The sequence below is a fragment of the Patagioenas fasciata genome, chromosome 18, assembly GCF_037038585.1.
Source record: "Patagioenas fasciata isolate bPatFas1 chromosome 18, bPatFas1.hap1, whole genome shotgun sequence".
Classification (NCBI taxonomy): Eukaryota; Metazoa; Chordata; class Aves; order Columbiformes; family Columbidae; genus Patagioenas; species Patagioenas fasciata.
This window is the reverse complement of record NC_092537.1, coordinates 1,415,061-1,429,186: the sequence shown is the minus strand read 5'-3', so window position 1 is coordinate 1,429,186 and position 14,126 is coordinate 1,415,061. Positions and strand designations below refer to the sequence as shown.

General features: G+C 56.0%; 1 protein-coding gene across 1 annotated transcript in view; it reads right to left on the bottom strand.

The window, feature by feature from the left end:
• LOC136109393 (uncharacterized) overlaps positions 1-12,035 on the bottom strand; it is a 163,436-nt gene extending 151,401 nt beyond the window's left edge. The window contains exons 1-5 of the mRNA XM_071816696.1: positions 11,949-12,035; positions 11,242-11,430; positions 10,870-11,159; positions 10,501-10,579; positions 9,352-10,030 (exon numbers count right to left, since the gene is read on the bottom strand). Of these exons, the coding sequence (XP_071672797.1) occupies positions 9,352-10,030; positions 10,501-10,579; positions 10,870-11,159; positions 11,242-11,430; positions 11,949-12,035 (1,324 nt within the window). The remainder of the gene's footprint in view (positions 1-9,351; positions 10,031-10,500; positions 10,580-10,869; positions 11,160-11,241; positions 11,431-11,948) is intronic.
• Between the last annotated feature and the right edge of the window lie 2,091 nt (positions 12,036-14,126).

Sequence of the window (14,126 nt, the reverse complement as noted above, 5' to 3'; positions counted from 1 at the left end):
AGCCATCCTCCAGCTCCACACCCACATCCAAACCGGCCCTTAAGCAGAGCTTTGCCAGCTACACCTTTGCAGGGATGTCACTGGGTATGCACAGGATGGGCTCAGCCTGGACAGCAGCTGGGAAAGCAAACACCCCCCCGCCCGCCCCGCCCAGCTCCAGCCCGCACCGAGCCCGCCAGCAGCGCCCGCTCCCCCCGGGAGCGCTCGGACCCGTTAGGGGGCAGGGACAGGCGATCAAAGCCACCAGCGAAGCGGAGCGGGGCAGCGGCAGCCGGGCAGGGGCAGCCGCGGAGCGTCGCTGCCATCCAGCGGCCATGGGACGGGGTACGGACACCCCCGCTCCTCAGAATTCACTATCGATCCCTCCCTAGACTTTCTCCATAGCAGACACCGTTGTGAATTCCACCCCCCCTCTCCCCCATAACGCACTGAATTGTCTGGATGGAGCAGCCCTGCCCCGTTTAACTGCCGCTCCCCAGCAGGCTGGCTGCTCCACGGCCTTCTCCACACTTTTTCCCCCAGCTTTTTCAGCTCGGAGAAGAGCAGAGGGGAACAAGGACACGCCGTTAACCCTGGGAAGATCACTGACACAGCAGCAGGTTTGTCCCTCCCGGGAGCCGCATCCCGTGGCGCAGCAGCCGGGGACGCTCCCGCTGCACAGCCGCAGCACTGCGCACCGCGGAGAGGCAGAATTTGGGGCTCTCTACGCGGTGTGGGGACAGAGCTGTCCCCAGCTCCCCAAACAGACGTGCCCCCCCGATCAGGGTGCAGGCAGCGCTGCCCTGGCGCGCCCCCTGCCGGCCCCGGCGGGTGCTGCCTGTGCTGCCTGGCCCCTGCCCGTGCCTGCCGGCAGGTGGCAGCGCGCACCCAGGAGATCCCGCATCACCATTTGGGTACCCCCCCTAGAACACCCCCCGAGGTGGGGATGAACCCAGGGCCAGAGACTGAGCAGGGTCAGTCAGTCCCTAAAGATTTTGCGGGCAATGTAATTGTGGCTTTCCCTGCATCCAAACCTCCCTGGCCACCCAGCAGCACTGTCCTGGACCCTCCATCAGTCTTGGTTGTACCAGACACAGGTACAGCAGAGTTTGCTGTCTCAGCCATCTGACCCACTTTGCCATGTGGCCACCGTGAGCAGCCTCTCGGGAGAGCTGACACCTGCACCAGGGACACAGCAAGGTCCCCAGGGCAAGCGGAGCTCAGTGCATCACTTACTACACACACACAGAGAGCAAATGAGCAGACAGCAAAAGCATACCTTCACAGGGCATCTCTCAGAAAAAGCTGAGGATGCAACAAATAAAACCCAGCTCCAAGTCCCAGCCTGGCCCCTTGTCCCAGAAGGTGCTGCAGAGCCAAGCAGGCCTGTGTTAGTTCAGGGTGGGAAGTCCCTGCCTTGCCTTAGCCCAAGGAGCTCAGCACCCGAGATCTGCTCTACTATCAGCAAGAGCATGTGCACAATCACATCCCTCCTCCTCCTCCTCCTCCCGTTGTTTCAGAGGACAGGGAGCCAAGAGACTCATGTGGCAAAGGGATGAAGTCAAGTCCTTGGTGCATGCAGATGCTCAATGGAAAACCACAATCCCAGGGGTCTGGGAGCTGCAACACCACCCGTCAGGCGCTGACGAGGGAGGGAAATTAAAACATCCCAGCTCTGGTCAGGCAGTTGCAAGTTTGTGGTGCAGAAGGACAGAAATCAAGTGAGCACTGGCCGCTTGGCTCTCCAGGTTTGCGTTTGCCATCTCAGCCTGTCCTGAAGAGCACAGAGCTGTCTCTGGGGAGAGCACACACCACACCCCCCTGGACCTGCACTCAGGAACAGTGAAGAACAGCAGCTCCACAGCTCTTCTCAGCTTCCCTGTGACCAGCACAACCCACGGCCCTGCCGCAGGACCTGCCCACAGCCGTGCCGCTGCACACGGACACCAGCACCGACCTCGCGCTCCCGCCAGCCCGCAGGCTTCTGGGACCGACCACCAGCAGGCAAGAACAGACGAGCTCTAACCCAAACCAGAAGTGTATCTTGAAAAGCCACATCTGCCACAGCAGCAGTTTTCCCTTCATTCACCACAGCCTTGTTCTCCCAGAGGGAGTTCACAAAAAAACCCCCACACATGAGAGAGCCTGAACTGCAGCACCTGCCCAAGTGAAAGAGTCCGTTCTGCTCCATGCCCCCAAACCAAGCTGGAGTCACCCCAGTTCAGAGCCAAGGGTCCCAGCAGCTGCAGGCTCAGAGCTGCCCAGGGACCGAAGGGGGATGTCCTCACAGCACACAGGGACCACAGCAGCCACGTGTCACTAACAGGCACTTTTTACTCATTTTCTAAAAAGCTAGTCCTGTAGGAAGGCTTAAAATAAGAGAAAAGAGAAAAGTACGTGTTCTTGACTCACCTACACCCAGCAGGATTTGTCCTACACGTGCACTCGTTCCTCCTCCAGAGCCACAATGCTCAGAGTAAGTAGCCCAGAAAAAGAGGTGACTGTAGCACTGAGCTGCAACCGCTGCTTTTCCACATCTGTCAGTTGGGAGATTTCATGTAACAAAGCCAGTTCCACCAGATTAGAAAAAAAATGCAGCATTGGCAGAATAACACCAGAAGAAGCAATAATCCACCAGGCTCTGAAGCAGCGGGTGCCAGCTGCCATTCCCAGCTGCAGACAGGAGGGAGCATCCAAACCCCACACCAGTCCCAGGGCTCCAGAGATCCCAGCAGCCACAAACTATCCAGAGACAAATCCTCTTGGCTCAGGACCGTTCTCTTGGTGGAGGGGGTGAAGTCCCAAGCCTGTGCATGGTCAGACTCTTCTCACTTCTGGATACAAGGACAGTCCCACGGTTATTGCAGCTGATGGCATCTGCCTCTTTCGTTAACAAAAAGATGCCAAGAGCTGTAATGTCAGGAGGGGGGTCCAGCAGTGCCCCTTGGCCACCACAGCACAGCCAGAGCTGCACCTTGTTCTCCAGGTCTTGCAGGAACATCCAGGGGCACCTGAGCACATCCCACAGAGACTCACAGCTGCAAAATATTCCCAAACTCAGCAATCAGAATCCAGGGCGGTGCCAAGATGAAGGACCACAAAGGGGGATTTTTCTTGGTGCTGCTGAGCAGAGGTCCCGGCCATGTCCCCAGGGAGTCGGCAGCACTGGCCGATTCCTCACTTAGATGCGCCTGTCCCAGCTGTTTGGTCACCACTGTCACACTGGTTTCTGATGTGTAGGACAACAGTTTAAAATCCATCCGCAGGATGCAACGATTTCTTCGCGGGGCAGTTCATCTCTGACCAGCAGCGCCGGCAAACACGGCAAATGCAGCCACAAGGGCCACCAAAAGGCGATGATTCGCACCAACAGCAGCGCAGCAGCTGCCGGGGGGTGCAGCAAACCCATGTCCCACCCTGCAGCGGGACAAGGAGCCGAACCTCCCTCCTGCAAGAGTTTCCTGTTGGAATCGCACCTGCAGCAGAGCTCAGCCGGGCTGAGCCCTCCCAAGCTCTGGGCTGAGCCCAGGGGCTCTGCTGAAGATGGAGCCAAGCACAGAGCCCCGCTGTCCCTTACCTTGGGTGACACCCTCAGGGGGCCCAGAACAGAACCAGCATCTTCCTCCCTGCATCCCTCTCCAAAAGCAAACCCACAGAAATCACTGACGTGCTGTCAGAGTTCGCGGTGACCGGCTCTGCCTAGAAAGCCACAGGCACACAGGATGGCCAGCGCTTGTTGGGAGGGATTTTGATTTATAGCTCATCTGCCAGGTCCGCACACACCCCGTCACGTGTGCATGCACACACAGTTTTATTAGAGATACATTAGTACGCGCACTACCCGGCTTCGTTAGGGCGCTGCTGCTCTCCAGCACAAAGTCCGTATTTGTTTCCCTGCAGGGGTGGAAATAAAGGGGGTTTTGTATTTTCTTCCTCTTCTCTTCGCAGGCTGGAGTGAGTTTATTTGACACTCCAGCACTCTTTGTGAGCTGAGTGCCCGAGGATAAATGCTACCCTTAAGAGTTACTTGGCGTTAGACAGAGGGACCCTCTTCAGAGGAGAATGGGGGCTTGTTGGGATGGGGCGGGAGGGGGCACGGGGAGGGGGCCTGCGCAGCCCTCATAGAAGGGTCTCTGTCCCGGGCTCACAATAGAGCGAATTCTGAAAGATACCGGGAGCTGAAAGGAAGGAAGGAACTTTCCTCCTTTTAAAAAGGATTTTCAGGAACAATTGAAGAAGCTATAAAAAGGGGATCATTATTTCCCATCCAGTCTGCCAGGCTGGGAAGCCCTCCCTCCCCCTTCCGAGCCCTCGGCTGGGGAGATCTGACATCCACCACCGGACAAACACGGGAGGTAGGACAGCGGTCCCCATCCAGCCGCCCGGACCCTGCGAGCAGGAGGTGCTCGTCCCCTCCCACAGGTACCAGTGACAGCAGTGACACCTTCTGCCCCCCAGGACCAGCCGCTCCACGGCCTCCGAAGCAACCAGCTGCAGAGAAGCAAGTGTCCCAGGAACAACATTGGACTCTAACGTCCAGTGATGGAGCAGGATGCTGCTGTCCTGCCAGTGATACAGGAGCGACTGCGTCTCCCCTCATGTCCCCAGAGATCCAAGTCTGCACCGTATCCATGCAGAGAGCACAGCACTTCCATGGCCAACACACACACACGGATGGTGAGACCTGCAGCCAGTGCGAGGTGAGCAGCTCCTCCTCCTCCTCCTCCTCCCCGACCTGGAGTTTTCTGCAGCCACACAGCCTTGCACAGCCCAGAAAGAGGAGCCAGAGCCACAGCGGTTGAGCTGGTGAACTTCAGCTGCAGGTTAGCACCAACATGGACCCATGGATCCCCTCCAGAGAGACTGACTGCGCCATTTCTGCAACCACATCCACAAAAACCTAGCTGGCCATGAAGGACGCTGCTAGAGCTCATGCACACCCCCTCCCCAGCAGAGGAGGAGACCTGTTCTCTGTAGTCATGGAAGTGCAGAGAAGCTGCTGTCAGCTTTAATTCCTAGAGTTTGCTTCCAAGTTCATTGCATCAGAGATCGGCATTTGGCCACCCAGCTACAGAACGAGCCAGACCGCCTCTTGGTGTCACTGGCACCCAGGTGCTGGAGGATGTTCCTCTGTCTCCAACAGACAGGCCCTACCTGGACATGTGCCAGTCCTAGTGCTGAGCTTATCCAGAACGCCACCTTACCAAGAAAACCCCACAACCATTCAACCCACAAATCCCAAAGGGACCTTCTCTGTCTCCTGGCTACCAGCATAAGCCCATGCACCAGAAATGTGGGGTTTTTTTCACATCATCTTCGGAAAAAACCCTCCAAAATTCAGAAGCCACTCCTGAAACATGCTGGCCTGAAAGTGCAGTTTAAAGGACCACCAGGAGCTGAGGGGAAGTTGTCTGAGAGCAGTGAAGCCTCAGTCCATCCCAGACCAGAGAGGATGACATTGAGGTCCCAAAGCATCCTCCCTTCCCCTGGCCCGGTACAGGACACACACAAGTAACCCATTTCAAAGCCAGTCCAGAGCTCCTGTGCAGTACCACGCAAAAGCTCTTGTGACCAAGTCACATTGCTTGAGAGGTCCAAGGTTGTCGTAGACCCAGCCTTACTTAGAACAGAGCCATTGATTTGTTTCCTCCTTTGCAAGGCCACAGGCGGTTCTGCTGCAGCCGTACCAGACACAGCTCCGACCTCCCCCAGGGAGGAAAGGCAAGAATAAAACCCCCGAGGAAGAAGCTTTAAAAAGAACCTGACGTTTGCTGCTGATACAAAACCCATTTCGGGCTTCCCCCCACCTCAGGAAAGCCGCACAGCTACCCAGGGATCAAACACATTTATTTAAAGGCTTAGGTTTTAGCCCTCAAAAAACATCTGTGGCTTGGCAGGGAGAGGGAGCCGATTGAAGGAAAAACGTTACCTGCTTAGGGCATGGGTGCAGCACAACCCTGGGGCCAAGGTCCTCGCACCTTATCAGCTCTGGTTGGAAGATGCTGTACTTGGAGGTGAACTAGAAGTGAGAACAACCTCCCCAACCACACGCATTGCTCTCAGGTGCTGGTCCCGGAAAGCGCTGCCTGCAATTCAGATGATGCCACAGGGTGGGGAAAAAACCCAAAAGAAAGAAAGGGGGAAAACTTTGAAGGTCTGAAACCAGACTGGAGAGCAGGACACAGCCACACTGAGCACGGGCTCTGTCTCCAGGGACTAATACGGCAACGCACTGTAAACCCTAATCCTGTGTTAAGAGCTTTCATCAAAAAGGAACAGTATTTATTAGGGAGTTATAGGAGGTAATAAAAGTGTTTTTATGCAGGGTTTATGCTAACATGGGGGACTTTATGCTAGCATTTGCCCCTTCATTTTTGTTTTAAATACATCTTTCTGATGAAATAAGCCACTCTGAACAAGGCCACCCTTTGTAATGCAGTTATAACTTTCTGGCTGGCCTTGGTAACTGGCAAAACACTCTGCTTTTCTTGCCCTCTCTTTTGTTGCTTTGCTTTTCTGTTCAAAGTTCAAACAAACAAAAAACCCCCCAGCAAGCTGCATTGTGCTCCTGGCATTATCCCCCCATTGTCTGGGGCTCAGAGAGCCAGGGGGAGGAGGAGCGAGCGTGGCCCAGGACACTACGGCTCCTAAAATTTAAGGCACTTGGATCATTTCTTATACAGAAAAACCCCCAGATAGAAAAGCCCGAGTCCAAAAGAGCCTAAATCCGAGCCAATTCCTTCTAAAACGTCCATCACCGAGAAGCAATGCTGGTATATTAAGAACATTTAGAACTGAGCACAAGAGGAGTGTCCACTAAACTCCAGCCCCAAAAAGAGGCGTTTGGAGCCCAGGGTTCCTGGATTTCCCAGCTGAGCTTTGCTGCAGACAGAAGCATTCACTGCTGACAGAGTCAGGTCCCAGCCCCAGGTCCCAACATCCCCCAGGTCCTCTCTGCTCTGCAACCTGTGACACTCTGAGCCAGGCGTGTGGAGATGAGATGACACTCAAGCCTGGTTTAGAGGCTACCGAAATCCCCCTAACACATAGTTTAACTTCTCGTTGGTCCTCAAACAGTTCATGGCATCCAGTGCAAGCAGCTGTGTGACCACCAGTTCTCCTGGTCTGTTTTAGAGCACCCCTCCTCTTGCAGCCCAGAAGGGGTGAACCCGCCATCCCCAGCTCCAGCGTGGCCAGGGCAGAGGGCTCTGCCAGGACCAGCCCAGGTCGGTGCCTCCGGAGCAGGTCCTGACAAAGTGCAATGTGTTTGGGGTCAAGACCATTGGGTTATTTCCCCCGTGGCTGTTACATCCCCATCGCGGCAGGCAGGAGGGTCCATTCTGGACTCCCTGGCACTGATTGACTGGCTCAGCAGGGACAAACTCCAGCTCCCGTTGGGCAGGAGAAGCGGCTCCAGCACCAGCATCTCCAGCCGCTGTAATCGAACCTGGCAGAGCGCAACACCCAAACCCTGCCAAGAAACCTGCCGGTGATTCCTGCCCAGGGCATCCAGCATCGCACCCACCGGCTCCAGGCTTCCCCAGGCTCCACTGGGTTTGTGCCGTGCAAACGGAGACCAAGCGCCCGCAGCCCAGCCCTCCCACCCGCAACCTGGGAGGCACCACAGAGGAACACTCCCGCCCATAAGGGCGAGTTTACTTCCTCCTGCCGTGCAAGAAATGGATTGTATTTCTCTTTACATATGCTGTGCTCCCAAAGCACCTTCACACTTCAGTTCCGCACCCTCTTCCCAGCATAAAGCTTTACATTCCCCATCAGGCAGGCTGCAGTGACCCCACTGCCATTCCACAGCACCCCAAGAAAGGCTATCACCAACACATCAAATGAAGCTGGAGGGGCGCCACATCTCAGACTACCTTTTGTTTGAGACACCTGAACATGGAAAGCGACTGGTAAACACACAGCTTCATAGAAAAAGCAAGTCCAAGCAGTTCTGGTTCTTTTTGCAGCAAAACCTTTGAGAAAGGAGAGCACAAAAATATTCCAGCACCCCTGATGTTCCCTTATCACAGGGCTCAAACTCACCACACATGTTGGATTCCACAGCTGTGTGAAGGACTGAAGTGAACTGGAGACACCTGGGAAGATTTTTCCACCCATCTTTAATTTTACAGGGAACTGAGCAACCTGATGTCCTGAGAACATCAGCTGCCTGCGAGCAGAGGGGAAAAGCATCCATGGGTACCCTGCCCCAGGCTGGGGTCGCCCCTTCGCCATGCCAGGAAAACCGAGACGCAGCTTCTTCCCAAAGCCTGAGTCGCTGCCCACCAGCCCTCTCCCCCCCTTTCATCCCACCAGCTGTGACATGATTATAAAAAGATGTCTCAATTAGCAGGAGAGCTGAGCAATTCCTCTGGTCTCAAAACCCTCCGGAGGAAACGCATTCCACACCAGCAAAGAGCAACACTAACAATGTCTGGGCAATAAAAGCTTCTCTTGTTTATGTCAAAGTAACCTCAAACATCCTTTTCCCCAAACAAGCATCCCTCGCTCTCTATACGGATCAGCGGGCTCGCACGCTGAAGGGCTGGTGTTCTCCTCAACACGCTGGGTCCCACGAAGCAGACAGCGCTAATTTTTGTGTGTGTTATTGGTTGCAGGTCTAGACTGGTGTGGTCTTTTTGTTGTAGCAAGCAAAATAAGGGAGTCATTCATATTTTTCCAGAATTCACACAAAAGTGCTCTTGTGCATCACAGATACCTTGCATCACCAACCCCGATCAAGTGTTCCTTGCTCCCAGACTCACGCCAGACAGCACCAAGAGCTGGGGAGACCCCCCCGTGCTCCCGGTAGAGCAGGGGAAGGGGCTGCAGGGAGGCTGCCGGCTCCCCAGGGCTGTCCCTCATCCATCGCCTCGGCCGGGCACCTGCCCAGGGCACACAGAGCCTTTCGAACGAGGTTTTCCCACGAGGGAAGGGGAAAAAACCGTGTCGACGCCCCCTCCCCCAAAAAACCAACCAACCGGAAAGAAAAAAAAAGGAGGCAAATAGCACCCACACGCTTTTTCTTAAAGAGAAGGGGAACCCTTTTATCCTTCCTCGCCGCTAACCGGGACCGGGCGCTCGCCTTCCCCTCCGAGCTCACCCCCCGAACGAGGAGCATCCCCGGGCCGAAGCCCCGAGCCCCCGCGGGGTGAACGGCCGCGACCCGCGGGACGCAGGGCGGACGGTCCGGGGAGGGGAGCGGCGGGGGGTGCCGGCACCGGGGGGTCCCACAGCCCGACCAGCCCCCCCAGGGACCGCACCGAGTAACGGGAGCGGGAAGGGCGGCGACGGGGACAAGAGCAGGGCGGAGGAGCCCGGCTGGGCTAGAGACCCCGACCCCCCCGTGTCCCCTTTTCCCCCACCTACCTCGGGCGGGCCGCTCCCCGCGCTGCGGCTGCCGGCGCCGAAACACTCCCGGGGCTCCGGGGAGCATCCTCCTCATCCTCCATATCCACAACCCCAACCGGGGGTCCGGGCACGTCGCTCCCACCCCCCCGGCACGGATGAGCCCCCTGCCGCCAGGGACGTCCCCATGGCCGCCGTACAGGAGGCGGCCCGGGGCGCGCAGGTGGCCAGGGGACAAGGGACCAGAACCGACGCCGCCGCGGCCAGAGATGCTCCGACTGCAGCGGCCGGGCCATTCCCGCTTATATAGCCCCGCTGCGGCGGGCGGGCGGCGCAGCTTCACGGGACTTGTAGTTCCTCCCCCCCGGGCCGGGAGCCGCCTCCTCCGTCCTTCCGTCCCTCCCTCCGTCTGTCCGGCCGTCTGTCCGGCCCGCCGCGGGGAGGGGTGGCGGGGTCGGGTCGGGTTTGCTCCTCCCCGTGGTCCCCGGGAGAGGGCAAAACGCGGTGGTTTCTCCTGGCAAAGCCCGGCGGTTCCCGGGACTCCGGCAGCCGCATCCCAGCGCGGCCCGACGCCAAAGCCCAGTGCAGGATCCGTCCCGTAAACCGCTGGGTAAATCAGTAACCCCACCAAATACTTAGCATGAAGAGCGATTGCTTCAATTGTCCCCGTGTATTGGTTATTGTTTAGTTTAATTATTGTCTCAATTATTAATTTAACTTAATTATTAACCCATCTGTGGAATGAATGAGCAATTAACTGTGCTGTCGACTTAGGGGCTAATTTAAGGCCCATTCTCGCAAGCACGCTCAGTCCAAGCAAAGTCACCCGGTTGTCCTCGCAGGACGGGGCCTTGTCCCACGTTTCCCTGCTGCTCTGTGAACCCCGTGTGCTTTTGACTCTGTCCAGGGGTTTGCACAGGGAAGTGCCCCGGAGGGGACACCAGACACAAGGCAGGTGGCAATGGCAGGGCCAGCACCACTGCGCCTGGTCCCTCTGCCAGAGGGACAAGGGAATTTGGGGCAGGGGAGAGGGTGGAAGGTGCAGAAGGTGCTGGCGGAGGGAATGATCCTGCACATCCCTTGGCCAGCTGGCCAGCAGGCTCGGCTCAGGGTGCACAATGTCCCACCCCATCAGCTGCACAGGAGCATCCAGATCCAGCATCTTCCCACCTGCACCAGGTCGGGATTTACCCTCACGTGCTCAGGAGAGTGAGACCGTGGAGTTTCTAGGACAAGTGGGAAAGGGGAGCTGGGAGAGAAAGAGGGAGAACGAAGAGGAAGGGGAAAAAAAACCTCCTGGCAGGTTTTCAGGGCCCAAAGCCGGAGTGGAAATACTTCCCTTCCCTTAATTGCTTCGAGACCAGATGAATTTCTTGAAGAAACCGCAACTGAAATGCTGCACAAATCACATTGTTGTGCTTGTGTTGGCTGCCTTCTTAAGGAGGTAAAAGGTCATCGTTTATGGTGTATTAAAAAGAAAAAAAATAATGATATTTTAGCGCTGTGGAGGAGGGGGTTGAGTTGCTTTTTCATCCCCACATTCTCGAAATTAAAACCTGTTTGGCAAGCGCCAGAGCGCGGCTCGCGGCAAAGAGCAGAGAAAACGCAGCGACACGGGGGCTCTGCCGCAGCCCCCGCGCGTCCCCCTGTGTCACCCACCCTGTCCCCGTCCCTCGGCTGGCGGGGCCGTGCCCGTGCGCTCTGTCCCCGCTCCCCCGGGGCTGCCCGTGCCAGCCCGGCGCTGCCTCTGCAAGTCTCTGCAGCTCCAGAGCCCGAGAGGGTGCAGTTCTGTCTGTCTGTCTGTCTGTCTGTCTGATGATCTCTCGCTGCTGGGAAGGGGCAGGAAAGTCCCAGTTGCAGCCTCCGAGAGCTCCGGTGCTTTCATTCGAGCACAGAAACTTGGCTGCTCACTTTTTCTTCGTTTTCTCGCTGGTCGGTAAAACGATGAAGCTTATTTTCCTCTGGCTGGGTGCGTGTGAGCAGCCGCTCGCTGCTCTGCCTCTGAGTCACCAAGAGCTGTTCCTGTCCCCTCCAGAGCCCCACTTGGCTCCCGCTTCCCTTTGCTTTTAGGAATCCTTCACCCCTTAGAGGTTGCACCTTCTGAAATGGGACAGGGTTGGAACCAGCAAATGAGAAATGCAGGCACTGCGCACCAGGTGAGAACCCTCAGGAGCAGCTCATAAATGTGGAAAATAATAGCGCCAGTGCCAAAACCGGCAGATGCTCATTTGGTATTTATAGCAGGGAGGGAGGTGCTGGGCGTGCTGAGGTCTGGCCACGCTGTCCCTCACCTGTCTCAGCCAGGAGCTCCCCCGAAAGCAGCTCAGACCATAAACCCAGGACTGGGTTACAGTCAGACAGACACACGGACGCAGAACTGGCCCAGCCGCTCTGCAGCAAAGCCCCATTGCACTGGAGGGATGGGAGCGCTTGCCCTTGTGCTGCTCGCGGGCAGGATGAGGCCCAGAGCTCGCTGGGGTCCAGGGAAAGCTCTTGCTGACCCAACAAGACCTGAGCTGGGGCTCCAAAGGGCTCCGAGCGCTCGGCACAGGCCGGGAGCACCGAGCTGTGCGGTTGGAAGGCCTGGGATTTCAGAAGGCAAATTACCAATTCCCTACCTTGAAATTCAGAAGCTTTGCTCCCTTTTCTAGCGGCATTTGCTTTAGAGCCACGTGCCCACAGGACACGGTGCTGTCAGACACCATGACCCACAGCGACCCAGCCCCGCACGGCTCTGCCGCGGCTCCGGGCTCTTACCGGTCACTCCTGAGCGGCGCAAAGGGCCATGCAGAGTCCCTGGGTGCTGGCGAGGGGTGTCTGCTCTGCACAGAGACCCCCGGCTCTTCTCCACAGGTGGTCCGAGGAAGGAATTCCAATGGAAAGGTGAGCTACGCATTCACAGGGCAGCTTTGGTGTTAATTTATGGGATGCTCCCAGCTTCGGTTTTGCAAGAAGATGACGCGATGGTAAAAGGTTTTGGAAGATGCCGAACTCTGCCGCGTGGGTGCCAGGTGAGGCGGCAGCCATGGCCCTGCGTGACTGCAGCCGCCTGCAAACACAAAGGCGTTGTTTTGAAGTGATAGCTGCCCTCCCCTTCCCCGCTGCTTGCAGAGGACAGCATTCCTGTCCCGCATTCCTCAGCCACTGCGGAGATAGGGAGGGGAGAGCTGAGCCAGGGGGAAAAAGCACCGAGTTTTAATTAGGAAAGTGCTTGTGTGGTGGTGGTGGGCGGTGCGGGCAGGGACAGAGGGCAGAACTGCCCGTAAAGCAACATAAAGTGCGTGCGGAGCAGGTAATAAGGATAATTACACAAGAGCCTGTGGACATAAGAATGTCAACGAGATGTCTCCGAGTTGTGGAAAATCAGTGTTTTCCCAAGAGACTCGCTTAGAGCAGCTGAAAGCATCCGAAAGCATCTGAAAGCATCTGAAAGCATCTGAAAGCATCCTTCATCCTGTATGGGCAGGGACTCGGGGTGCTCCCTGGCAGCTGGTTTGGTCCAAGCGCTGCCGAACATTGGGTAAAACTGCTGGTGGCCACTGCATCAGCAGCACTGATGCTTCTCCCGCTCAAATATCCACAGGAGACTGAATTACCCATGGTCAGTATTCATCAGGGAATAAAAAGTGGGTTGCTGACTCCAAACAAACAGGGAAAGTGCCACGAGGCAGCCGGAGCCCGTCTGCCCTGACCCACAGCACCAGCACCAGCTGGGAGGGTAGAGCCCGAAAATCTGCTTATTCTTGTAAAAGTTTTGTTATTACAGAACAAACACCTCGGGTGGGTTCACAGCCCGAGGTCGTGTTACTTCTACCACGCCAGTTTGTGAATGGCACATCTATAAAGTTCAGTGTGGACTTTGCTGTTGATTTAAAAAACAAAAAGGCATTTAGTGATGGGCACCAGCATTGGGAAAATAAAAGAGCCTGGGGAAGGGGGAGCTGGGAAGGAGTTCCCACAGGACGGCTGTTCCCAGGGCCTGGCCAGCATGGTGACCTCTGGGAGTCCTCTGACCTTCAAATACCCTCCCCGAACCAGTTAAATATATATAAATATATCGAAATATGGAAACAAAAAGCTTCTTATTTCGTGCACTGAGAGTGCCAAGTGTCTCAAGAGCCAATAAAGAACCGTTGCTCCAGGGAACGCGGAGCTGTGTTGCAGGTAAAACATAAATAACCTCAATCTTTACCCAAAACTTGAATCAATCCCAAAGTTCAAAATAAAAAATAATTTAAAAAAAAAAAAAAACCAACCCAACAACAAAACCACCACAACCCTGAGGTTTTGTATAAAAAAAAAGGAGGAAAAGTGTGGTTCCGTGTTTCCAGTGTTCCCCCCGGTGCTGGATCCCAGCCTGGAGCACAAGCGGGCTGTTCAGTGACTGGGATTCTGTGATTTGAAGATGAGCAGGAGCAGTTGGGTGCCCGCGCCCATGATTTCCCTTCTCCCAACACCCCATCACCGCCATGGGCTGCCCAGCACACGGGGGAGGAAAGAGCCGCTGCAGGGATGGGAAAGGGCACATCATCCATCACCTGTTTGCATCCCCACCAGCCTTCACCCAGATGGCAAAGAGCCGATAAACCCCCCAAAACACCTCCATTCGACAAAAGCAAAGAAACAGGTAAAGTTATGAACCATCAGAGCCAAATCTGCTCTACGCTGGGACCGGGACAAAGCAAATCCACACAAACCCCATGAGCTGTGTGTTTTATACTTAAGTCACTTAAAAAGAACTTCAAAGCTGAAACGCTGTTAAAAAGCACATTGTGTGCTCCATCGCAAAGATAAAT